Source organism: Dipodomys ordii, unplaced genomic scaffold (assembly GCF_000151885.1).
Source record: "Dipodomys ordii isolate 6190 unplaced genomic scaffold, Dord_2.0 Scaffold45, whole genome shotgun sequence".
NCBI lineage: Eukaryota > Metazoa > Chordata > Mammalia > Rodentia > Heteromyidae > Dipodomys > Dipodomys ordii.
Window position 1 is genome coordinate 9,753,981 of NW_012267261.1, and position 25,892 is coordinate 9,779,872.

A 25,892-nucleotide genomic window follows, 5' to 3' on the forward strand; every position below is an offset into this window, starting at 1 on the left:
TTCTTTGTTCTCTTGTCTTATTTAAGGTTGCCCACTCAATTACTCATTCAAGATCTTGAATCTAACAATATTTATTACTTCTAAATTGATGTGGGCTTGAAAACCCCATAACCAAAAGGTAAAGTGGTGGCTGTAGGGAGGACAGCAAGATGGTCCTATGAAAAGAGAAAACTTAATTTCTGTGCCATTGGTTTGGGTGGTTCAGAGGCTATATCCTCAGATCTCCGCTTCCAGAAAAGCTAGGATTATTTATAGTTACTAGCCACAGGCACCTGGATGGTTTTCTTATTTTTTTCTAATGTTCTAAAAAGGTTTATGTGTGCTTGCCAACTGTGCTCTAGATAGCTATATTTATTCCTCTCTGTACAGAATATAACATTCTATATGACTTGATTTTTATTTATATTTTGCTGGTCCTGAGGCTAGAACTCAGAGCCTAGGTGCTGTCCTGAGCCTATCTATGCTAAAGGCTAGCATTCTATCACTTGAGCCATAGTGCCACTTTCAGCTTTTTTTCTGAGTAGTTAATTGGAGGTAAGAGTCACATGGACTTTCCTGCCCAGGCTGGCTTTGATTACAAATGTGAGCCACTAGTGCCTGGCTCCGGTTTGATTTTTTTTTAACAAATTCCAGAAACTATATTTTTTAACTGGTAGGTAGATTTTCAGCTGTTTAAAAAATGGATTTTACTATGAAGCCAGAGTAAGAAGCATAACTCTGATGATATAGTTGTTCAGTTTTGAAATGATTAGTATTTCCTCTCATACATCTGATTTTTAAGTAACAAATTATAAACCAATACTTACAGATTTAGTCACTTTGGGAAGAACTTAAGAAAAGTCAGATCCCAGAGACCATAAGGCAGACAAGTAAGGTGACTTACCGTTCTCTAGTCCGATGTCTGCTCAGATGGCCTGGGGGAGATGATTTTGAGCTGGGCTCAAATGGTAGACTTTGGGATCAATGGTTCAAAATAGACTTCTTGGGATCTTATTAATAAAAGATATGGAAACAGAATACTTCTGCATTTTGAGATTACTAGATAAGCCAAGTAGGGAGGGTTAAAGTTTATGATTTAAAAATGACTGGGAATTATTATTAAGTATTCTAGGAAGTCAGACAGCCTCCTCCCAAGAAGCCCAAAGCTTACTGACTTAATAATCTGACAAACTAAGCAGGTTATGGGAGGTACATACTTTGTTTCTTTAAACTGATGATCTTACAGGGATGATTTTAAGAAAGGGAGGGCTTCCACCCTTTATTTAGAACTTTCAGAGCCCAGTATCACTTTGTCATCCAAGCCATGTTTGCCTCTTGGGCATTTACAGCACACAGCCATACTGAAAGTTGCATTTCAATAGTTGGGCTTTCAAATATGGCAGCCACTTCCTACCTGTACTTACGTAAACCTAAATTTATTAAGTAAAATAAAAAGTATGGTACCTCTGTAGCCCAAGTTCAATAGTGATGTTCATCTAGCAGCTATGTGCCATTCTGTTGAACAGTATGGATGCAAACCATTCCTACCTCTGCAGAAAGCCCCACTTGACAGTGCTGTTCAGTCCTGCCTCAAGATGTCTCCACTGGAGCACATGGGGATGGGTTTCCTGGGGGTTCATTTTGGAACTGATTGCTTAATCTCCAGCATCTCCATCTCAGCTCAGGAAGTTCTTGGACTAGTCCATGTTAGCCTTCTCTGTAGCAGGCTCCTGGGAGATTTTAAGGACTTCATGCCAATATTTTTCCTGGGTTAAAGATTCTCTCTACTTGTATTTTGGAAGCTGACTTCTTTCCATTGCTTTGCTATGTAACTAATCACAATGTCCTTGTTAATTCTTAGCCCCCATGTCTAGTATGCTGTGGAAATAATTCTTATATCAAGTTGGGAGTTAGAAAAATGGATTATGGGGTTTTAGGGCTCTGTGAGTCTATTGACTTCAACAACATTTGCAGAACCAATTGATATTCTCAAGAAATGTAAATGTAACTAAGCATTACTTGGTTGATGGTAGGGATGATAAGATAGTTGGTGATAGAGGAAATATCTAGGCTGAAAGAAAACTTTAGTGGCATTAGAAAAGCACAGACCATAGTGAAGGATGGTTAGTCTCAGGTGAATTCTAATGTCACAATTTCCCAAGGTGTAAGGAGGAGAGGATGCTGCTGTTTTCTCAAAGCCTGACAACCATTGTGAATGGTCAGATGAGTTGTCAAAGGACAATATAAGGAGGGACATTGAACACCTACTTCTATCTCCATTGGGAATTTTAGACAATGCTGAGGAAGAATAAGTAGAAAGAACTTGGGAGTAACTGATGTAAATAACTGGGTTTGCTCTAACTGTTAGAAACCCATGTCTGGTATTCATGACTCTGCTGAACCATCCACCAACCTACTTGTTATGAAAATCGTAGATCTCCTGGATGTTGCCAAAGATGATATGCTCTTTATTAAGGATCCCAGGGGGAATCTCCTCCACACCACTGGTCATTTCCCACAGGTAGGTCTGTAAGAAAGCAATGGTTCATCACTGGCAAATATATCACATGAAATTGAGACAATTTAAAAGGTTCTCAAACTTAGTAGGTAAAAGTAGGACTGGGAATGCATAGAGTTTAAAAAGTGAAGTGTTCAACAAGTAGAACAGAAAGAAATGAGCACTCTAGTCATCTTGATATTTATTAAATGTGTGTAGATTTGAGAGGAAAAGGTGCAGATTTTTAGATTCAACTTAAGTTCATTGAATGTGTCATGGCTTTTATATTGAAGTGCCCTACATACTTTAACAAAAAAAACCTGAGTCTAGCTCCAGTTCAAGGAAAGTGTAGAATGTCCTTTCAAAAGCACTTTAAACTTCCATGCAATTACTGATGATGCTGGGAGGAAGATTTCTCCTGGCTGACTTTTTATTTGTTACTCTCTGGGAAAAGAACAAGAGCATGGGGTCCTCTTAAGGACTTCACAATGTTGAGCTGCAATTTCTCTAATAGAGCTGTGAGCTGATTGCTTCAAGACTTACCTCCAAGCACTCATGTAAGTCCCTTACATAAGCCTTTTCTGTCTGGAGGAGTTCAGCCATAATGAATCTAGAAGGAAACAAATGGGCGTTCAGTTGGTTACAGACAAAATGCCTCCCTTCTTCAAATTTTAAAACAGATAATACATTTAGGACTTTCTCTAGTGTCTGCTTTACCATCCAATTCCTTCCATCTCCAATAAGTCACTCTTACTTTGATGATTTGTTCTGCATCCCTTCAGCACATTGGTGCTGAGTTAGTTATTAGTTAGTTAGTTCATTCTACATGCTAAGTTAGTTCCACATTGGTCTTTCGCCCCCCAAGTTTCTTCATTCTGTGTCATTATGCATGTGTTACCAATAGCATATTTGTGTATGAGAGTGTATACAGATGTGGGATGGTTCATATTCTATCCCATCTACTAAACAGCTTGACTCTCAGCTTCCTACATCTGCCTGACAATTTCTAGAATGATTTATCTTCAGTAGAGTTTGCAGACTTATACCAAAACAGATCTCCCTGTAAGTTAGACCATGTTTCAAAGAAGATGTTCAACAAATTGAGATCAGGCCTTAGCAAATTTTCCTTTAAAGAGCCACATAGTAAGTAAGTATTCATGGACCCTCCAGTCTCTGTCACAACTACTCAGTGTTGCTGCTGTAACATGAAAGGGGCTATAGATACATGTTTTTTTTTAAAAAAACCCACAAATGTAGTAGTGTTCCAATAACAGTATTTATGAATACTGAAATTTGAATTTATCTAATTTTAACATGTCACAAAATAGCATGTTTTCCTAGTTTTTTGTAACTAGCCACTTACCGAAGTATATAAAAATAATTTTGCTTTTTTTGTACTAGAGTTTGAACTCAGGATCTTGTGCTTACTAGGCAGGTACTCTATCATTTGATCCACACCTGTATTCATTTTTGCTTTCACTATTTTTCAAATATGGTTTCACTTTTTATCTGGCCTGGTTTAGATCATGATCTTTCCTATTTATGGTTCCTGCCTAGTTGAGGTGACAGGTATATCCCACCACACTCAGCTTTTTATTGGTTGAGATAGAGTCTCACTAACTTTTTGCCAAGGCTGGCCTCAAACTGATCTCCATATCCCTAGTAGCTAGGAATACAGTCACAAGCCACCACACTTAGCTAATAAACAATATTTTTAGGTTGTAGACTATATAAAATAGATTGTGAGTCAAATGTGACCTTGGGCTAGAGTTTGCCATCTCTAATGTAGATTGTTCTGCTAAGCATTTAGACATTATTTCCAACAGGGCCTGTTTGCACCAGAAACTTATGCTCAGCATAAGTTAACAGTGTTAAGTGATTTCTCTTCCATCTCCTATAAAGAGAAGTCTGAGCTCTTTACTGCTAAGGCAAGAATTGCCTTCCTCCTTGTCACTCAAAGTAACACAGTAGATTGGGGCAATTGCTAAACTTATGATGCATGACTTCATTATAGTAGATTTACTTTTTTTCCTCCATAAATTTTTATTTGAAATAGTGCTTGCTAGCTGGTATATGATAATCGAATTTAGCACAAACTATATGCTTTCACATTTATCTTGCATTTTCTAAGTCAGTTTTTCATATAGTTATAATGAGAACTCCTATTTCTGAGAATTTCATCATGTGAAAATTTTTTCCTAAGTGTTCTCTTCTGGAAACTTCACAAGAAATATTACACCAGTAACATCTTTTCTTGAACATTTATCTTGGTGGGATTTTCCTAAGGCCTAGTAATGGCCTTTCTATTACAATGGAAAGATTGAATATATATATATATATATATATATATATATATTTGTGGGTCAGGAGTCTTGAATTCAGAGCCTGGGAGTTATCACTGAGCTTCTGTGCTCAAGGCTAGCACTCTACCACTTTGAGCCACAGTCACACAGACTTTCCTGCCTGGGCTGGATTCAAACTGTGATCCTCAGATCTCAGCCTCCTGAGTAGCTAGGATTACAGGTGTGAGCCATTGGCACCCCACAGATTGATTTTTTAAGTGCCATTTGTAGAAGTCAATTAGCTACTATCTTTCTAGTCTTACTTTATTGGTAGAGTGAAAAGTGCACGGATGTTTGAGTCAAACATTGAACTCTGTTGCCATTTACTAAAAGTTGGACTTGCTTCTCTAGGCCTCAAATGTCTTATAAAGCAGCTGATCACATGGGATTGCTGTGAGGATTAAACAGGATCATGAGAGCAAAGTGCCTAGTACACAAGATGTTCTTGGGAAATAACCCAGTGATTAAGTCTATAGATTGCTATGAAACTCAGAATAAAGGGAGAAAAATATGCTGATGTTCTTTGGAAAGCTATCTTTGATGTCCTTGTCTTGTCTTTCCATCCTTGCTCTTTTTTCCCATCTGCCTTCGGCAGGTATATCTGTCTTCATAATTTCTCTCTACTATACACCATCACTTTTATTTTATTTTCCATTCATCTTTTATTTGCTCTGGCTCTGGTGAAAAAGAAAGAAGCCAGGAGGAAAATTTGGCCAAGCATAGTCTCTTCTTCTCTTATATGGGTTGAATGTGTCTCTCAGAACATATGAGGAAGTCCTAACCTTAGATTCCTTAGTTATTGACTTTACTTGGCCAAAGAGTCATTGTAATACCAGAATAAGATGGAATCCTAACTAATATGGCCAATATCCTTATAAAAAGGGGGAATTTGGATATAAGTATTACATATTCATCATGTGAATATAAACAGAGCTATCTACAAGCTAAAGAGAGAAGCCTGGAACAGATCCTTCCCTCTCAGCCCTCAGAGGAAACCAACACTGCCAACACATTGACTTCAGACTTCTGGTCTTCAGAACTATAAGTCAGTACATTTCTGTGGTTGAAATCATCCAACTTGTGGCACTAATATAAAATGTGGGTAAACAATTATCTACCAATCAAAAAAGAAAATATATTCTGGCTGCCTAGAATCAAGATTTTCTGATACTGGATCTGAAATAGAGTCTTCTCTCAGGGATTGGTTGTAGGATACCTATAGATACCAAAATCTTCACATGTTCACTTTCCTTCTATAAATGGCATTATATCTTTATATAACTATATACATCTTCCCATATAATTTATCTCTAGATTGCATATGACACCCAAGACAATGTAAATGTTATGTCAATAGTTGTCATATTGCACTATTTAGGGGAATAACTGCAAGAAAGTATATACTCTGCACATGCTCAGTCCAAGACAAGTTTTTTCCTAAATATTTCCAATATCTGGTTAGTTGAATCAGAGGATGTGGAACTCATGAATATAGAAGACTTAGAGAACAGAGCAGGAATCTAATGATTCATTTGTTTCAGCTTTCTAAATGGATTCAGGCCTCTATCCATTCTAATTCTGAACAGAGTTCAATTTATAAAAATCTCAGACAATTTCAGATTCTTCTAAAATGTTTGATTTGTATCATCATCTGTCTCTTGATGATCCTCTTCTATTTCATCTATCTATTCTTGGGCTACAGTTGACCTAGGAATAAACTGAGATGACAGTTTATATCTAACTTCTATAATTCACTTGCTGGGTCACTTTCTCAGTATGTATTCTTTACTTTAAAAATCCTATTATTTTGGCTAGGTTAAGTGGCTCACTCCTGTAGTAACCCTGACTACTTGGGAAGTGGAGCTTGGAAGGATCATTTTCCAGGACAGCCTAGGCAAAAAGTTAGTGAGACTCTCATTTCAATCAGTAAACCATGTGTGATGGCACATCTTTGCTCCATCTGTGTGGGAAAGCTGTAGATAAGTATAAGAGTAGTTTTATGAGGTTGACCCATGGGCAGAACCATGACATTTTATCTGAAAAACACAAGGATATGGCTCAAGTGGTAAAGCATATGCCTAATAAGTATGTATGTATGCATGTATGCATGCATGTATATATGTATGTATGCATATATGTATGTATATGCAGTTTGTATGTTGTTTTAGCATATAAAACCCCAGGGTGATAGTGGGAAATAATGGAACTAGCAAGGATAAAAGGTCACTTTCAGAGCTGGGTGGCTCTCATCTATAATCCTAGTTACTCAAGAGGCTGAGATCTTAGAGTTAAGATTGTAAGCTAGCCTACAATCCATGAAACTTATCTCCAAATAACTAGCAAAACGTTAGAAGTGGAGGCGTGGCTCAACTAATACAGTACCAATTGTAAGTGGAAAAGAACCAAGTCAGTGAGTAAGGCTCTGAGTTCAAACACTAGTATCAGGATAAAAAGTCACTTTGCAAGGTTAATCTGGCATCACTGTGCAGGTAGGCTGGGCAAAGGCTGACCAAGGGAAGGCCAGGATAAGTTTTTGCAAATACTGTAGATCTCTGGTGATGAGAGACACATACAGGAAGGGATGGAAAAACAATGGTGGCAGAGACAAGAACTCTGGAGAATGGACTGCCATAAAGTATGAAAAAAATAAGTCAAAGTTCACTTCATATCTTCAAGGCTGGGAAGCTAGGATTCAGACACCAGAAGGAAGAACTAAATTTGGAGGGGGAGAAAAATGTTTGGTTTGTCCAAATGAGTTCTGACACTAAGAGGTGAAATTTGATGATCCCAGAGGAAGATGTTCTCTAAGAAATCCCTGATACATGAGAAGGACTCAAATGCAGAACAGATGGAGAGACAAGGAAGTCCCCCCTGAGCCCATGTTGCCAGTGTAAGCATCTCATATATCCACCCGGACCTCTGCAGGTGGACAAGAGGAAACTTAAACTTTTGAGAAGGATGAATGACAATGCAAATCAAGGAGAGGATTCTGCTAGTAAGCAGGAGTTCCCCAACACATACTCTTTCTTCCGGGCTGACTTCCGCTTCTCTTCATTAACTTCGTGGTTGGCGTCCCGTAGTTTGACCTCACGATCTGAAAGGCTTGCTGGTATGATATCTAGTTCCAGGTCTTTGTTATCCTACATGAGAGGGATCACAGAGGTCACCTTGGGGAAGCCTTAGGAAAGCAACTCATCAGAGAAAGGGAGGTGGCCAAGCACATACATTTAATCCATATGCATCCATCTTCCTTAGGCAACTCTTCTTTTTAAATAAGGAATATATGAAACATTCAGGTCAAATGTTTAGTGCTAGTATTCTTAGCCACAAACAGCTACTTCCCAGAGGCCTTTGGTCCTGATTAATTCTAAACATGCACACACATAAATTAGTCCAAGATTGGTTCTTTAATAATAAATATGAAACAGAAACACAGGAAGGCTTCAAAAGCCTTTCATTTTTCCAAGGAAAATAACCACACTATTTTTATTTAAACAAGCAATTTCCCTTGGAAATAGAAAGATAAATGACTGAACAATGACTGGGCCTTCTAATTGCTCATCCCTGACTACTTCAACCATCATTTGGTATTTAGACATGATGGAATCCCTTAGGAAAAAACTCAGGGGCTGGGAGAGAAGTAAACAGCCTTAACTATAGGCTGCCCTGCTTCAGATGACGAGCCTATTTAAGGATTTACAAGTTAAAAATCCTGGATTAAATTGCCAGGCTGTATTTAGATAATAAGTCATAGGTTCCTAACCTCTTATGAAGAAAAGATTAAAGTCGGTCTTCTTTTGCTTTATAACAAATAGTACCTTCTTTCTGGTAAAATATCAATAGCCTTCATCCAAACTGCACCCCTTATTCTTGAAAGAGCATTATTACAGATATAAGGAACTCTAATCATCTGCTGATTAACATAATTGAGTAGACTATGGTACTGATGAGGACAAAATAAAGGGGTTAGACCTCAAGTCAATGGCTAACTCTAAATAGAAAGAAATTGCTTTGTAGCTGGGCCCTCCCCGCTCCTGGCTAGTCAGTTCTGAAATATACAGAGTACTAACCCTGGGGCTAGGGGTGAATAAACTGGCTCTAGGGATCAATGGTTCAGAAAGACTGTTCTAGAAATATTCCTCCACAGCAGTGAGAGCAGTGGTAACAATGGGGAAGGAGGGAGGACACCAAGTGGGAAGCACCCTGTACCCACCTCAGTGTTGACACCCAGAGCTTTCTCCAGAGAGTACCGGTACTTCCCCATCCTCAGGGAGAAATCTCGGTAGTGCTTGTCCACTGTGGTCACCCATTTCCTTATTTCTGTAGCATGAATGTGGCCTTTTTCTACAAAGCTATCAGCCAGTTGGATTAGAAGCTTCACCTTCTCCTTTGTTTGCTGCCCCAAAAGATAGACTAAAGTTATTAGATGATATTATTCATGCTCCTTCACTCCGCCTTCCCCTCTCCTCTACACGACGGCCATAGGTAACCTCAGAATCTGATGGTCTGGGTTTGTATTTTAACCCTTGTCAATCACCAGCTGCATAGCCTTGAGCAGATTATTTAAATCCTCTGTGCCCTCTCAGTTCCCTCGCTCAGAAAATACATATTATCATAGTACCTGCATCGTAGAGCTGTTGTAAGCATTAAATGAGCTGGGAATACACAATGCTTAGAACAGTAGTCACAGTAAGAATCAGGAAAGCCAGAAATGTTAACTATGGTCATTACTATTTTTTTGTTTTAGTGTGTGTGTGTGTGTGCGTGTGTGTGTGTGTGTGTGTGTGTGTGTGTGTGTGTGTGTGTGTTTGTACCAGTGTGTGTACTGGAGTTTGAACTCAGAGCCTGGCATTCTTGCTTGGCTTTTTTCTGCTGAAGGCTGAGTGTTCTACCACTTGAGTCACACTTCCACTTCTGAAGGTGGCTTTTGTTGGTTAACTGGAGACAAAGAGTCTCTCAAATTTGTATGCCAGGCTGGCCTCAAACAGCTATCCTCAGATCTCAGCCTCCTAGGTAACTAGGATTACAGGCATGGGCCACTGGCACTCAGCTCATTATTATCACTACTGACATGAGACTCTTTTAAATTAAAATAGCACTTTTCTGGTTTACAAAGTATGTTATCATCACATTTGAGGCTAATTTGAGTCTTAAATCATTCTTAGGAAGTAGGTGGGGGTAGATGGTACAGGTATTTTTGAGCCACAGATGAAAAAGTTGAGGATTAGGATTCATGTTTTGAGCTGGTCCAAATTCACAGCAGTAGTAAGTGACAGTCTTTCTGCCTCTGATCCTTTGTCCCTAATTCTGTCCCTTCTCTGTATTGGCCAGAGGTAGGCTGTGAACATTATGTAAGTTGGCCTATGCTCAGAACCAAAGAATTTCAAGCAGCATTAAGAGTAAACTGTCCTTATTACATCAGGGGCTTGTCTTTAGCTCTCTTTAGAGGGTTAGAAAAAAGGGACTTTTACAGTGATAACTAGGTAAAATACTGACATACATTGGGTTAATTTCATTTCTAGTATGTAAGAATTTATAAAGCAACTACTCTGTCCCACAACCATGTACAGGGAGCTGTGTGGATAGGTGTGGGAGGGGGGTTAAAAAAAGGAATAAAAATATATTCATTTCCTCCCAAACAATCTATAATCTCTAGAGGGGACAAGATTGTCACACAGAGTAAGTAACTTAGGGCATCATGTAATTGAATGCCAAAATAATAAGTATGTATAGTTAACAACATAGGAATTTTTAAATAGAAACATATGAAGGTAAACTGGCATGAGAATATCCAAAAGGTAAGGAAAATGGGACTCAAACTGGGTAAGAGTTGATAGGGAAATGGTAGGGATTTCACAGCAAGTAAGTACTTGCTTATCTTCTATCTTAATTTTGGACTTTGAAACTCTAAAAGCTATCTGGAAAACCTTTTTTCCTTTATATAAAGAAAAGAACATTTAGTATTCTTAGAAGGAAAATTATCTTTCAGACTGGAAGAAAAGAAGGATAAAACTTGACCCATGCTGCTATCTAGTTAACCAAGGAAAGTGAGGCAGAATATCACTGGTGCAGTAGTTAAAAAGAGCCTGTCTTTACTATACTACCTTTGCCTCCAGATTCCCCACATCATCCCTCCTTTGTGGATGGAAGGCCTATCGATAGTCTGTTCCATGAAAGATGGACCTTTCCAAGAAATACCCAAGAGGTAAGCAGTACATTTTTCTGCTACATGGCTATAGGGAGACTATGGTTACTCACAAAGTAAGGATAAAATAGGACTAAAGTAAGGCTCTAGAACATGTGCTGCAGTGTATGTAGGATGGGCCATTAATGTGTCCTCCCCCTCTATCCTCACCAAAACTCTCACCCTGGGGAAAGCATCTGCCATGTTCAGAAAATGACGTTGAAAGTAGGGAGCCCAAGGTGAGAGATAAAAGTGACACAAAGAGGGGGAGAGCTAAGACAGATCAGATTTTCATTCAACCCACGGTCTTCAAATCCAATTCTGGCTGTGAAAACAGATGAAAATCAGACTTCCTTCTGTGATAGCTTCTCTATCACCTCAGCGTGAATAGGAATGCAAAAGTGTGTGTGCATGTTGTTCCTGAGAGACCAAATGTGGCTTATTAGCAGGTGCTGAGGCCAGATGAAATAGCCAGGAAATAAGAAACTCTTCTGCCAGATGAACCCACCCACAATAGCTCTCCCTTTCCTTAAGATGGACTTTGAAGCCATTTGAATTTTAAGAATATGTGAACGTGTATAAATATTCACTCATGTGGCATATTTTTACATTGATACACTTTTTTGCATCAATTGGCCTGAAAGAATATAGTAGATTCTAGAACATGGAGCATGATGATAATAATTTGGAAGTACAATGTATAGCTTACAGCTGCACTTTGGGAAGTCAAAGGGTTCAAAGGAGACAATTCTAAGCTTGCTTTCCTCCTTGTCATGGAGGCTGTGTGTTTCCACTTACACAGGCAGCTTCTGTTTCCTTACTGTGAAGTTGGCCAGCATGGAATGCTGGGTCGATGATGTGGGGAGAGGTCTGGGACACTTCCTACCTTGGCAGGCACTCTGAACTCCCCATATTCTTTCAGTAGCTCCTGAGTCTCTTCTGTGGTCTCTCCAGTGGAGGTATGTGTTGAGAGGTAAAATTCTCCTGTTTCTTGGATCCAGTCCAGTGCCTATGGAGAAAACATTCCCTAGTTGGCAGGAGGGAAACAGCATAAAACAGGGAAAACTTTACAGTTTAGGACAATGTGCTGGACCTAGGAAATGTGATAATACACTTGTCAGCCTTCTCCTGACATGAGACATCCCACCAGCAAAGCACTAGACTAGGGCCTGTTCTATGCCAGGCCTAAAATCACCCAAAGATCTGGGGGAGAGTGAGCACCAGATTCCTCCTTACAGCTCCTGGCCCTAAATTCAGAGTAGAGTGCTTGGTAAATTTGAATTACTAACAAGTGGCAGCCTGTTTTCTTCATCTCCTTTCCATCATCAGTCTGCTTGCTACTGTGCCCTTTCCTGAACTATCCAAGCTTTGGTCCTCTTGATTGTTGTATACTCCCAGAACTAAGAGAAAGCCAGGGAAAACTCGACATACCTGCTTAGCACTGCGTTCAAATACCACATATTGCTGGCACTGGTCTAACCGCCGCTTCTTCAAGGTCCAGAAGTGCAAGACACGATTTTCTCTCTGCAACAGCTCACTCAAGATGGCTGTGGGGCAAAAGAGGCAAGCATGGTCACCGGAAAACTCTGGGTGAAGCCCCAACTGCTTTAGCCCCATGTCTGTCAAGTATCCTTATAGGACAAATCCAACAGCAGCAGAAAGAGGACAAAAGCTGGGTACCAAGATAATTTGCCTGAAGGGGGCAAAATCCCCCCTTTCAGGAGATTAGGGTAAGACCCTGTTGTTGAGGGTTTCATAAATTAAGGAGGAAGATTATGCCACCTGTATCGTACAAGTGACCCTGATTCACTTCACACTAGGATCAGTCCTGGATTGGAAGAAATCTTAAGCTCCAGTCTCTAAAGTAACAACCGATTTGGTTGGCTCCAGAGCCTAAGGAGTGTGGATTGACTTTGCTAGGGCTCCCAGGCATTCCTTCTGGAGTTGCTAGAAGACAAGCAGGAGGTGAGCAGAGGAGAGAGGCTAGGACAGCTTATGTCAAGAACCATCTTCCTGGCTCTGCACCTTAGAGTTTAACATCAGAGCTTCCTGAGCACAGATGGAGGGAAACTGTGCTGGAATCATGTTAACATGCTCTCTCTAGGCTCAAACTCCAGGTCACTTCAGATCTGATCCTAAGGGAAGTTGATAGCTGTTTCATGTTGCCTGCAATGATAGTAAACATGAGGATACATACAAGGCATGTACCGTCAGGGACCACGGTGGGCATGGAGTCTGTTAGTTCCCCACATGCTTCAACTGTAGCTGGCTATCAAAACTGATTAAAAAATTATCTTTAAGTTGTTGTACACAGAAGTTACCACTCAACATGTCAATTTTAAATATCTATTTTGATCAATATTATCTGTTTTATCATTCTTCTCCAACCCTCCCAATCCCACCCCTCTCTTCAATTTTCCTAGTTTCACAGGATATGCATTAAATATTATGATTGCATTCTCCTTGGCTTCCTCACTTCCTTCGTCTACCCCCTTCCCCAAAAGACCCCCTCCCCATCTCAAGTACCATCCTCTGGTATTCATTTTGTTAGAGTGTGAATTAGTTTTCCTAAGGAGTTATGCCATTTGAATTCTCCCCTGCATATATACCATACTTCAGTTAATACTTTTGTGTATACTTGCATTATGTCCCTTTATGTATTTACTTTATAAATTAGATCTAACTTCCATCTACCAGAAAACATACCAGAATTCATTCCTTAAGGTTTTAAATAGTATGCTCTATGCTTGAAGAAGCCAAATTTATTTTTCATTCTGCCTGCCTCTTGCTCCTTGCTAATTATGTTAGATATTAATAAAATGCATAATAATGATATGGACTATTAATATTTAGCACTCACTTGGTGGTGGGCATATATATGTATTTTTTATCATACCCCATGATGCATGCACCTTTATCTTCCTCATTTGACAGATGAGGAAACTGAGGCTCTACGGGTACAGGTTAACTTGCTCAGGATCATTCTGATAAGAAGAGGTAAACCTTGGATTTGGGGCAAGTCTATTTGGATTCAGAGCCCACAAGCTTGTAGCCACTCTGAGTTCCTAGGGTATAAATTATACACTACCATGCTTTCCCAAGATGCACAACCCAAACTGAGTGTATGTAGAAGTTTTTGTTGTAACCCTCACTCCTAGTTTGTTTCTAAAGAATAGACTTTATTATGCTCTGTTTATATTTCCTTAGGCTGAGAACTTTCATGAGTCCCAGCCACACACTACTACTCCCAGTGTGTGTCTTCATTATGTAACTTCTTCCTTCTTTCCCAGAGAGGCAAGGTATACCTTCTCACTCCCTCACTGACCTCTGGTTTTGGCTATGTGTGTTACTTTGGCAAACAATTGTTAACAGACTGAATCCAAGTAAGAGCTTGAAGCATCATGTGGACTTGATCCTGTTTTCTGCTACACAGCCATCCCACTGGGTAACTGTTGCTCCTTCCAATCAGGTCTCAACAAACAGACAAGAAGCTTACCATAGGCAGGAGCCATTGCCACCACCTGAGGCACAGATGCATTGCTAAGCCTAGCCATGAGAGGTAAAGCCCACCCAATGCCATCTGAACAATAAATGCTCACAGCGGTGCAACACTGAATCTTTGGGCTAATTTGCAGCAATCTTTGCTCCCATAACAAAACCCTGAACTATTTAGCATTGGCTTCAGAGCCAGGCAGCAGGTGAAAAGGAAACAAGGAAGGAGTTTCAGGTCCTGGTTCTGCTAGGTATTCTCATTGGGTAAGGACAGGGTAAGTGACTGTTCTTTTTTCTTTCTTTATTTCTTTTTTTAAAGTCTCTTGGTCTGTGAGTCAGAGCTTTTTGCACTGTAATTCACCTCTGTACCTCTGTGATGGCTAAAGGAATCAACCTAAATCAGCCAAAGATTCTGAAGGGATTCGTTTTCATTTTTCCACCTTGGTTTTCACATGGGCAACCACCTGCCCTCCTTCAAGAAGACTTAGGGATTTCTGGCTCCCTCTGGGTGCCTGTCCTTCATCTTGCATACACAAGTGTAGGTGGGGGTGTGGTCTCTCAGCAGCAGCTGGCTTCGCCCAAGCTGCCATCTGCATTTTGAAGTCAGAGCATATGTTCTGAAATGTGCTGAAGGAGTGGGGCACAAGATGTCAACCTCCCACATGGCCTCTCAATCAAAAATGCAATAATACATCTGGGAAAGGAACCCCACATCTTTCTTCTCTGTAGGAAGTTTAATTCTTTCCAATGGCTCCTGATCTTCCCAATTCTTGAGCTCTCTGAGCATGAAGGGAAACCAACCTAAAGCAGGCTATAATCCCCACATTGTGATGTCTCTAGGCCTGTCCCCCAACCTGCACTTCAAGTCAGCTCAGGTCCTTTCCCTAGTCTAGATCTCCAGAATTGTATTTCTGTATGTTAAGAAGTGGACATGTGTTAAACTCTCTGCCCACTCAAAAACCTCATTTCCACACGTGAGATAATAAGACATGATAATAATGCATGATGATAAGACAAATAATTTAAGCATAACGTGATCAGATAATAAGTAATTTTAAAAGTTATATGTTTTTCACATAATCATAGACTGTATAATGCCGAGAGATAGAAAAGATTGTCTAGAATTATCATTGCACACAAGTTGTCTAGCTACTGGAAGGAGATACAGGTCGTTTAAAGTCTGGTGGCACCTGAGATTCTGGTTTTATACAAACTTCCAAGTGATGTCAATGCTGCTGGTCTGGGGACCACACTTTGAGTAGCAAGAGATAAGATATCCCTTTTATTTTAAATTAAAAAAACTAAGGTTTTAATATCTTAAGCAACAATTGACAACTTCAGGGTTAGATGGAGTTGCTCCCAGGTTATAAGTTACCCTAGTCCTATGCTACTCAATATTATAGTCATGAGTCACATGTAGAGATTCGTATCTTAATTAATGTACACGTGAAAATGGAACTAATAACTTGAAGGGATGGAAGAGATGAGGAGAATTATGCAAAGGGTGACTGTGCATTGTTGTACCTATGTGCACTGTGCACATAGGTACAACTACTTAAAGATAATTAAAACCTTAATTAATATTAACTAAGCATAAAAATGTACTTCTTCAGGTACAATAGTCACAATTCAAGTGCTCCATTGCTATATGTGACTAATGGCTACTACACTGAAGACTGAAAATGCAGGACATCTTTATTATTACAGAAACTGTACAAGTCCAGTGCAGGCCTAGGGAATTCTTTTTGCATGTTGAAAACTAACCAAGAAGCCATGCTTTGATGGCTTGTACTCGTAATCCTTCAGTAGGATCATGGGTCAAAGCCAGCCCAGACAGAAAAGTCCATGAGACTCATCTCCAATTAACCACCAAAAAGTCAAAAGTGAAGCTTTTGCTCAAGCAGTAGAGTGCTAGCCTTGAGCAAAACATTCAGGACAGTTCCCAGGCCCTGAGTTCAAGCCCCCAAGACAGGCATAAAAAGTCAAATCAAAACAAAATAAAACTTGACAATGAATCACCACTTCCCATATCATCCCATCAGACTTTGTCTTCTCTAAGGAGAAGTATCAGGTAATTTGAGATTGCATGAAGACTAGACACAAAGCTTATTGTTGAGAAAGTTTCTGTGCTGCTGAAATGAATGTGGTCTGGCATGTCTCTGACCTTTTACTTGCTGTTCAGGTCCCCGAGTATGGCTGGCGACACTGGGCATGCTGACGTTGTTCCTGTGGATGTACTTGAGAAACACTTCAGCATTCCGCCGTGCCAGGGTGCAGGCCTGAGAAAGACAAAGGTATGAGATCCCAATCCTCAGTAGTTGTGTGGAATCCCAAGAAGGAATACCCTTCATCTGCTTCTTGAGAGGCTTGAGGATTTGATGGTGATAGGATGCTGGAGGAAACTGAGGGGGCAGAGCTCTGGAGATTACTTCTGGATCATGGATACTCCAGTTCCAATTTAGGAAGCTCATAGTCTGAACTTTTCTTTTACCAAGAGTTACTCTGTGCCTATTCCTTTTCAATTTCACATATAAATAAGAAATCAGACAAATCCTTTTTCTATGTATATACTGACTTGGTTTTACTAGTGTTCACCCCCAGATGGGCTTTCTCTTCCATTGGAATGTCTTTTATGTGACCGTTAATACAAGTCCAGTGAACATAAGCCCAGTTTAACAACAAATCTCATTTGGACTTGGGTAAGTATATTTGGTAAGTATAGTCACTTCCAAATCTAAATGGAAATTCCAAGATCTTTCAAACTCATTTGTCTGCCCATCAAGTCCTCCTTATGTAAGTAACAAGAATACACACTTTCTTTAGGGGGAATACCAATCTCCATGAAAGAATAGGTCCCATTATGCCACACCTGAACTCTCAGTGCTACTGTGAGTGACAGGAGACACAGGAGACAGATCATATTATCCTGATTGTACTGATGAGTAAAACTGCAATCCGGATAGGGTGGTTGGCAAGAAGTAACTCAAGTCTAGAATCTAAGCCCACTGACAAGAACATTCCACTTATAAGATTTCTCCAAATATATTTTTCCCCAATTGTAAAAGTAATACTAATTTTAATACTAATATACTATTTTTAATTCATGGTTTCTATAATTAAATTATCATTAGACCAAATTGTTAATTTTCAAAAAGTTCTTACACTTAACTTGGATCTCACAAATTATATAATGAAAATGATCATGTATCATAAAATTAATTTAAAAAGCTATATAATTTTATGAGTACATTAAAAAATAGCAACAGAGGCTGCTGGGATACTGGTAGCAGCCTGCTGGTGGCCCATGGGCACTGAAGCTCATGCATTTGACAGCTTGGTGGTGGTTGAGAACCAAGGAAGGTGAAATGGATCAAGTAATGTGGACAGAGAACTCCACAGTGTCTGTGGGGCTTAGAATTACCACAGGGATGGGGAGTTTCCCTTGAGTGCTTTAGGACCATTTGGAACACATTATTCTGAGCAGTTTTTTCCTCCTTCTTGTTTCCTCTTCTTCTTGTTACAAAAAAGCATTTAGTTTTATAAAGGAATACCTTTACAACTCTACATAAAGTCCTTGGCTTTTTCTGTTTTGTCTTAAACATTGTTTTGTAATAGGGAAAAAATGTGAAATTATCATAAGCCCTGTATGGGAGAATTTCTATTTGTACTAACAAGAACTGATTGTAAAAGGTTCTGACTAACAACAGGTACAGACCAGATAGCTGAAAGGAGGATAGGGTTTTGGAGCATCCTAAAAGAAAAAGAAAAGGAGTAGTCAAGAGGAGAAAATCTCTACCTAAAAAAAGAGATAGTTAAGTACAGAATTGTATAAAATTGAATTTTGTATCTTGGTAAAATGTCAGGGTATAAAAATCCTCTTTGCTGGGCTGGGAAGGTGGCTCAGTGGTAGAATGCTTGCCTTGCATGCCTGAGGCCCTGGGTTCGATCCCTCAGCACCACATAAGCAAAAAGAAGAAAGCCGGAAGTGGAGCTGTGGCTCAAGTGGTAGAACGCTAGCCTTGAGCTGAAGAGCTGAGGGACAGCGTCCAGGCCGAGTTCAGGCCCCATGACCGGACTCCCCCCCCAACCCAAAAAAATCCTCTTTGCCTTTCAGAAACCTGAGAGAAAGTTGAATGTCAAAGTCAGAAATGTGAGGGAGCATGGAGCTTTCAGATCATTCTGAACAAGATTCCATTGAGAGGATCAAAGAATATATTAGAGACACTCAGGAGGACTTCCCATCCCACTGCAGAGCTGGGATGGACTTCTCCCCTCAGAGGCTAAATAACCTAGGAAAGGTATTTCTACCTTAAGATAAGAAAACAAACACCATATAATTATCACTTACCTTTATTGGCCATTGATAATTGCTAGACTGACAAATAATGTCTAAATTTACTGTTTTATTATTATTTTTATCTAAAAGTTTGCTTCATCTATTTATTAAAGATTTATTATAATAATGTTTAATATCTAGGCTTATATCTTCCAACCAATAAATAATTTTAGGGTTCAATAGTAGAGTATTAGCTTACTGTACATGAGGCCTTGGATTTGATTCCTAATACCACAAAAGAATTTATGAAAAGCAAATTTATAAAGGAAATAAAACTTAATAAAAGCATATAACAACATCCATAGAATATCAGGATGTTTGAATATGGCAGCAGTAATGGTGCATCCTAGGTGCTGATGGTATCAAAAGTGCCAAGAGAGAAACAACTTTTTGAAGTATAGACTTACGAACTTTCAATGCTGTCTCTCCAACCTTTTTCTCTCTCTAGATAAGAGGCATGGGAAGTCCATATGAAGCAATAAGCGTGTAAGGCTAAAACAAGGCTAGAGGCTGAGACTTTGTATGACAATGTGCTCTGACCTTAAGAAAGGCTTCCTTCTGTTCCAAGTGTTTGCTGATGAGTGGAATGACATGGTCGATCTCTGCTGCTGGCCCCAGTTTATCTCGCCCACCACACCAGTCCTCATCTCTCCGATATTCTTGTTCTAAACTCTCCAGGACACTGCACACCTAATGAATTATGGAGGAAAAGACTCAGTAAGTAAACTGGTCAGCAAGTATTCTCTGTAGACTTTCACTCACAAAACCCTACATAGTGACATTTTTCATGAGAAGCTAGTCAGTAGATTTTGAGTGTGTGCACACTCCTATGATAGCTAAGAGAAGTCCAGGAGACAGTGAGAAACCTGTATTTTTGGCTCAGGAGACAGAATGTGATTGGATTTGGATTCTGGAATTACCTTCTTAAAGCTGTTGGCTGAAGACTGAACTATGGGGGTTGATGACATCACAAGAAATAGTACAGAGAACAAGAAAAGAAGGAAGACATTTAGGGAGCTTCAAAGTTTTTTGTTTTTGTTTTGGTTGTTTGTTGGTTGTGGGCTTGAACTCTGATACTGGGCACTGTTCCTGAGCAATTCAGCTCAAGGCCAGTACTCTACCACTTGAGCCCCAGTGCCACTTCCAATTTTCTGGTGGTTAATTGGAGATAAGTGTCTCTCAGACTTTCCTTGCTTGGGCTGGCTTTGAACAGTGATCCTCAGATCTCAGCCTCCCAAGTAGTTAGGATTACAGGCGTGAGCCACCCTCACCCAGCTTTCAAAGTGCTTTATATGTATTATATTTTTGTAATTGTATGATGGCCATGAATTACATAGAATAACAAGTGGATTTAAGGCAGATACTGCACTTGTCCTGTAGTAAGGAGCCTCAAACTAGAGGTAAAGGAGGAAGTTGCCTCTGATTTGTGGCCCAAGAGCAAAAATCAACTTCCTTCTTCCTGAGAAGAGATGTTCTGAAGCCCTATCATAAAATAGTAATATCTCTAGGCCATCTATTTCAAAATGAACATTTACTTCTGGGGAATAATACATTTGAGGTAGCCTAAAAGACAGTTAAGGAGCTTTTCAAGTTCTAAAAAAATGAGGAGAGGCCATGTTGAATGACCTTACAAATGACCTCAGAGGAGAGCAGAGCATTTGAAAAGGGTTTCCAGAGGAAAATCAGTTAAAGTCTTACAGTAGAAAACTCAAGGCAGACTAGAATTAGGCTGCAGGTGAAGATACAGAAAGTAGACACCCAGTAGAGCACTTGTCTAGCATGTGCAATACCCAATATCCACATTGCTAAAATCAAAGAAAAACAAAACAAAAAATAAAAAAAAATTAAATTTCTGTACTTTCTTTGAACAGTCTTTGATTACTTGGCTGAATACAGCAATAGGGGAGAAGAGCTATAATTATCTTTGGCTTCCTCTGAAAAAGTCAATCTTTTTTTTTTTTAAATAAAGGATATATCTTTGGCTAGGACATTCACTGAGCTATGAACTGAGCTGAAAGTCTCAGGCAGAGAACCTTCATGATCATACATGAGATCTCCAGGTGATTTGTCTAACCCTTGCTCTCTTTAAGTAAGATGTGAAAAGATATGGGCAGACTCATGTCTTCAGATAAAATAGATTATATATATATTATAAATTTAAGGTCAATCTGGGCTACCCAGGAAAACCTGGTCTCAAAAAAAAAAGCCACATGCTGGTGGCTCATACCTGAAATCCTTGCTACTCAGGAAGCTGAGATCTGAGGATTGCATTTTGAAGCAGAAAAGTTGGGCAGAAAAGTCTGTAAGACTTTTGTCCCTAATAAGAGATAAGAAAAAGCCAGAAGTGGTAGTTGTGGTCTAAGTGGTAGAGTGCTAGCCTTGAGCACAAAGAAGCTCAGGGGTAGCACCCAGGCCTCGAATTCAAGCTCTAGGGCCAGCCAAAATAAAATTATTATTATTAATAAAAACCAAGGAAAAAATATCTGACAAATTACAAGTATCCAGAAACAAGACTAGTTGAGATTTGTTGTATTATATGATTAGAGTTAGAATCAATCTATTTTGGAGTTATAAAAATTAGTAAAAGGGGCTGGGAAGGTGGCTCAGTGGTAGAGCGCTTGCCTTGCATGCCTGAGGCCCTGGGATCGATTCTTCAGCACCACATAAGCAAAAAGAAAAAAGCCGGAAGTGGCACTGTGGCTCAAGTGGTAAAGCGCTAGCCTTGAGCTGAAGAGCTGAGGGACAGCACCCAAGCCCAGAGTTCAGGCCCCACGACCAGACCCCCCCAAAAAAATTAGTAAAAAAAATTAGTAAGCATGAATGATTTAATTGGTAAGGGAGCAGAAACTCAGAGAGGTAAAAAAATTCTTTGATAAGGTCATTTCAGGGTCAAATTTCTGACTATTAATCCTGTATTCTATCATCTTCATTTTTTTGAAGCATTTCAAATGGAAATTTGTGTATGATTAGATATTGCCTCTTTTTTCATATACATATACCATTGTTGAAAAGATTTTCCTTCATTCATTGAGTTGCTTTGCCAAATATCATCTGAATGTATATATGTGGGTATTCTTTTATAACCTGATTTCCTTCCATTGTGACTATTACTCCAAAATCATTCTGTCTTCATCACAGTGATTTTAGAGCAAGTCTTTACATAAGGTAATATAAACCCTCAAACTTCCTTCTTCCTTTTCTTTATTGTTCTGGCAATTCCAAGATTTGCTTTCTACATTTTTTATCATATAAATCTTAAAATCAGTTTATTAATTTCTAAAAGAAAAACACCCTCAGAGGACTTGGTTGGGAGTGTGTTGGCCTTATAGATCAACTGTGGAAGCTCTTTATCATCTTAGTTTGAAGTCAACAAAGACAGTCAACAAAGACATCATCTTGCTGAAACAACACAAAGAAGTATAGGGACTGGCTATTGCTGGAATGGATGTGTTTTATTTTCTCTGAAGCAGACTTTCCCATAGCTCTGTAAGCCAGCCAGAGTGGAAAGTTCTCTTACCTATTTCTACTGGGGAATAAATCAACTGAGAAAAGTATTTTACACTGAATAAAATAGTTCCTGCTTTACATTTTTTATTTCATGAAAATAATTCCAAGACTGTATCCTAATCATTTAAGAGACTCTTCTTGGATCTAATGCTGCTGGCTCACTCTTGTAATCTTAGCTACTCAGGAGGCTGAGAGCTGAGGATCCTGCTTCAAAGCCAACCCAAGCAGAAAAGTTCATGAGACTCTTATCTCCAATTAACTTGAAAAAACTGAAAGTGAAGGGCTGGCTCAACTGGTATAGCTCCAGCCTTGAGGAAAGAAGCTGAGAAAAATTTTCTTGGGTCATTTGTGTATGAGTGTACAACTATAATGGTAATGTGGCTGTACTTTCATGTCTCTATTGTTCCCCCACAGCTGCACCCTCTCACCAATGAGGTTGCTAGTTTCCCAATGACAGAGGACTGTGTTTCCTCCATAAGACTGGGAGCTCCACAGATGAAGAAGCATGTTTTTCCAGCAGAGCATAAATATCTAGTTGTGGTAGGTCATATTATTGTCCTTTCTTAGCCTCATAGAAGGCATTATCTCACTGATATTTGTTTGACTATGGGATTGTTTTGGCCAATGGGAGTTAGAGAATGTAACAGAAGCAAAGAGTTGGAACACCCTCAACACCAACAATAGATGTTAGGCTCTTGTACTTATGTTTTGAACAACAAACATACCTCTTCTGTTTTGAACAATAAACATACCCCCTTGTAGTTGTGGGTCAAGGACAGGAGACACTGAAACACATCTGTTCACAAGGTGAACTAGGAAACTAGATTTATCAAGCTTACCTGAATTCCAGATACTTAAGCAAAAAAATGCTGTTTTCTTCCAACTACCAAGTTTTTGAGGGCAGTTTGTTATATAGCATTATTATAGCCATAGCTAACTGATAGATCGCTTACATTTGGCATCCAACATATAAGAAAATTTATGCTTCAAACAGGCTACATAGATCTGATAGACAACAAATCACATGCTCACTACTACAATGCAAAAGATGACAATGAAGTCAACTGTAGTGATTCAGGAAATCATTCTTTCATTCTCAAAGGGTAGTACTGAGAAGCCAGGCTCCTTATGGGAGTTGTACTGCTTAACATTAGCACATATGCCCCACAGCCCTGTCCCTCACCTGTTCAGAAGTTTTGTAGAATGCCACAGAGGCATTGACCAGTTTCAGCCGGTCTTCCATCTTTAGCATGAGCTGCTGCCAGTGGAGGGCCACCTTCTCGGCGCATTCCCGAATGGCATCAGCGTCATAGTGGCCAGCCTGGAGCAGAGCCTCAGCTTTCTGCTGTACCTGCAGGGCACTCTGGTGCGTCTTCTGCAAGGAAGTGGCATGAAAGAGGGACTGGGCACGAGGGGAGGAGAGAGAGGTCCATGGGAACAACCCAGGTGTGGTATGGGAGGGGGTGGAGTGAGGCGTGAGTGGAAAGATGCAGAAAAGTTAAAGAGCTTTAAATGACTGATCCATTGTGTCATGATGATTAATACATTATTGTTTCAAAAGCATATTTTAAAAAGAATAGCATACATTTTCATCTACTAACTCTTAGAACTTTAACTCTTAGTCCCAGTCCTTTCTATTTGCATCACCTGGATTTTAAAAGTATTTTGGTTTCTGAGACAGAGATCCGAAGTTGTAAATCTCATTTCTGATCGACATATTAAATGTTCTTTTCAAATCTAATCAAAGGAGGTCACTGCTACTGTCCCATTTTGTAGGTCAAGTGAACATGTATATTAAACACAAACAACAATGTAACCATTTTAAACACTGATAATCATTTGAAAAGGATTCCAGTAGAAGGAATAAATTTGCTGGGTTAATAAAGCTGAAGAGTAACCTCACACAGCCTCCATTAGTTTCCTACCAGAGGAACAAGAATGCACAGGCGATTCAGTTCAACAGATAACTCCCTTTATTCACATGTACTTGTAGGACATATGCACACCTAGGACAGACATCTGATTTTCGTAATGCTTTCTGATTCGATCTAAATATGCTTTGTATTCTCTGAGTTCACAGTGGGGAGACCAGGCTGGTGGCAGGTAGACAGCCAAAATGCTTTCCTAAGATAGAGCCATGATGTGAATGACTCCTGTGAAGATGTCAGAACCTTCCTGACCTGCAAGAGCTAATAGCATTGTAACTTCAACTGCTTTGGATCCTTCCAGCAAAATGCTGTGGTACAAATTTGGCCTTTGTATTTTTGGAAAGCATAGCTCAGCAGGCAGTGGAGAAGGACAGCTTAAAGCCCAGAATCAATTTCTTAACTCCAGAATCAATTTCTGACCTTCTCGGACAGTAGCAGGCTGTGCTCAAGGGCTAGGGCATTTGGCACTTCTTGGATCTGAGAGTAATCTCCAAACTTTACCTATGCCTACTCCCAGTCTCTCCTCACAGACTCATGTCATTTTCTTTCTTTTATTTTATTGTGAAAATACTGTACAGAGGTGTTACAATTACATGGGCAAGATAATGAGTACATTTCTTTTCAGGCATTGTAGTCATGTCATTTTCCTTCATATCTTTCCCAGCCTATAACACCTGTTGGCTTTACCTCGCTCTCTCCTAAATCTGCAGTAGTTCTACAGCACAACCTCCTCTAGCAGCTCAGACACTTCCTACTGCCAATCTCTATGCTAAGGAATATATCAGCATTGGGCTTTTAATCTGCTTTAAAGCAGCTAGGAAAAGTAAACTAAGGGGCAGAGGCACTACAAATCCCTGGTTTTCTTTCCCTGGTTTACCAGCACTATTTTCTGTTTCCTACTACATGTAGAGGTAGCAAAGTCAACCCTTGATTTTGTTTCCTTCAGTAGAGCTATTGTCTGTTTCTCTGGTTTCTGTTGTCTCCTTACACATGACTCCTCAGTCTTAGCTCTTCTTATTTTCATCTTTGTCTTCAGATGCTAAGAAGCTGCCTGCACACCTCACTCTGGTGAGCAGCTCTCACCCAGTCAGTCTCGCTGTCTAGCTCAAGTCCACTTGCTGTAAAGGCAGTTTCATCAGAAGAATATCTCTTCCTAGAGAGTGGCGGGACCCTTGCCCCTGAATGGGAATGGCTTTCACAGTCCACCACCTCGTCAATATCTGAAGTAGAAAGTCCTTTCCAGTTTCTCTAGGTCACTTGCTGCTTCCTCCATTCTTTCTCCTTCCTAACTGGAATTGCAACTTGACATCATTCTTGGCTGTTGATTCCCACTCCCCCAGCCCAGCCTAGCTCAGCCCTCACCACATCATACATAGATTGTGGTGGAAGAGACTTGGCTGTTTTTCTTGGCTTCCATTTACAACCTGTCAAATCCATTCTTTGCATCTTTCCTTCTTTTATCATTTCCTCCCTCCTTTCCTTGCTTTCTTTTTTGTTGTTGGTGATGCAGAGCAGAGAGCATGCCAAGCATATGCTCTACCATGTCCAAGCTATCTCCCCACCCCACAGTTATCCACCCTCTTTCTCTCCCTCCCTCCCTCCCTTCCTCCCTCCCTCCCTCCCTTCC

The 25,892-nt window shown here is 39.8% G+C and overlaps 1 protein-coding gene across 4 annotated transcripts in view; it reads right to left on the reverse strand.

The window, feature by feature from the left end:
- The window catches only part of Kalrn (kalirin, RhoGEF kinase), a 531,501-nt gene that overhangs the window by 188,355 nt on the left and 317,254 nt on the right, over window positions 1-25,892 (reverse strand). For 2 of the 4 annotated variants that reach the window (XM_013019466.1, XM_013019468.1), the window contains exons 17-25: window positions 23,521-23,739; window positions 19,371-19,520; window positions 16,659-16,773; window positions 12,434-12,549; window positions 11,889-12,011; window positions 9,032-9,214; window positions 7,840-7,958; window positions 3,020-3,086; window positions 2,397-2,506 (exon numbers count right to left, since the gene is read on the reverse strand). In XM_013019466.1, coding sequence (XP_012874920.1) covers window positions 2,397-2,506; window positions 3,020-3,086; window positions 7,840-7,958; window positions 9,032-9,214; window positions 11,889-12,011; window positions 12,434-12,549; window positions 16,659-16,773; window positions 19,371-19,520; window positions 23,521-23,739 — 1,202 coding nt within the window. The remainder of the gene's footprint in view (window positions 1-2,396; window positions 2,507-3,019; window positions 3,087-7,839; window positions 7,959-9,031; window positions 9,215-11,888; window positions 12,012-12,433; window positions 12,550-16,658; window positions 16,774-19,370; window positions 19,521-23,520; window positions 23,740-25,892) is intronic. The other 2 variants (XM_013019467.1, XM_013019469.1) reach the window with 1 other exon arrangement.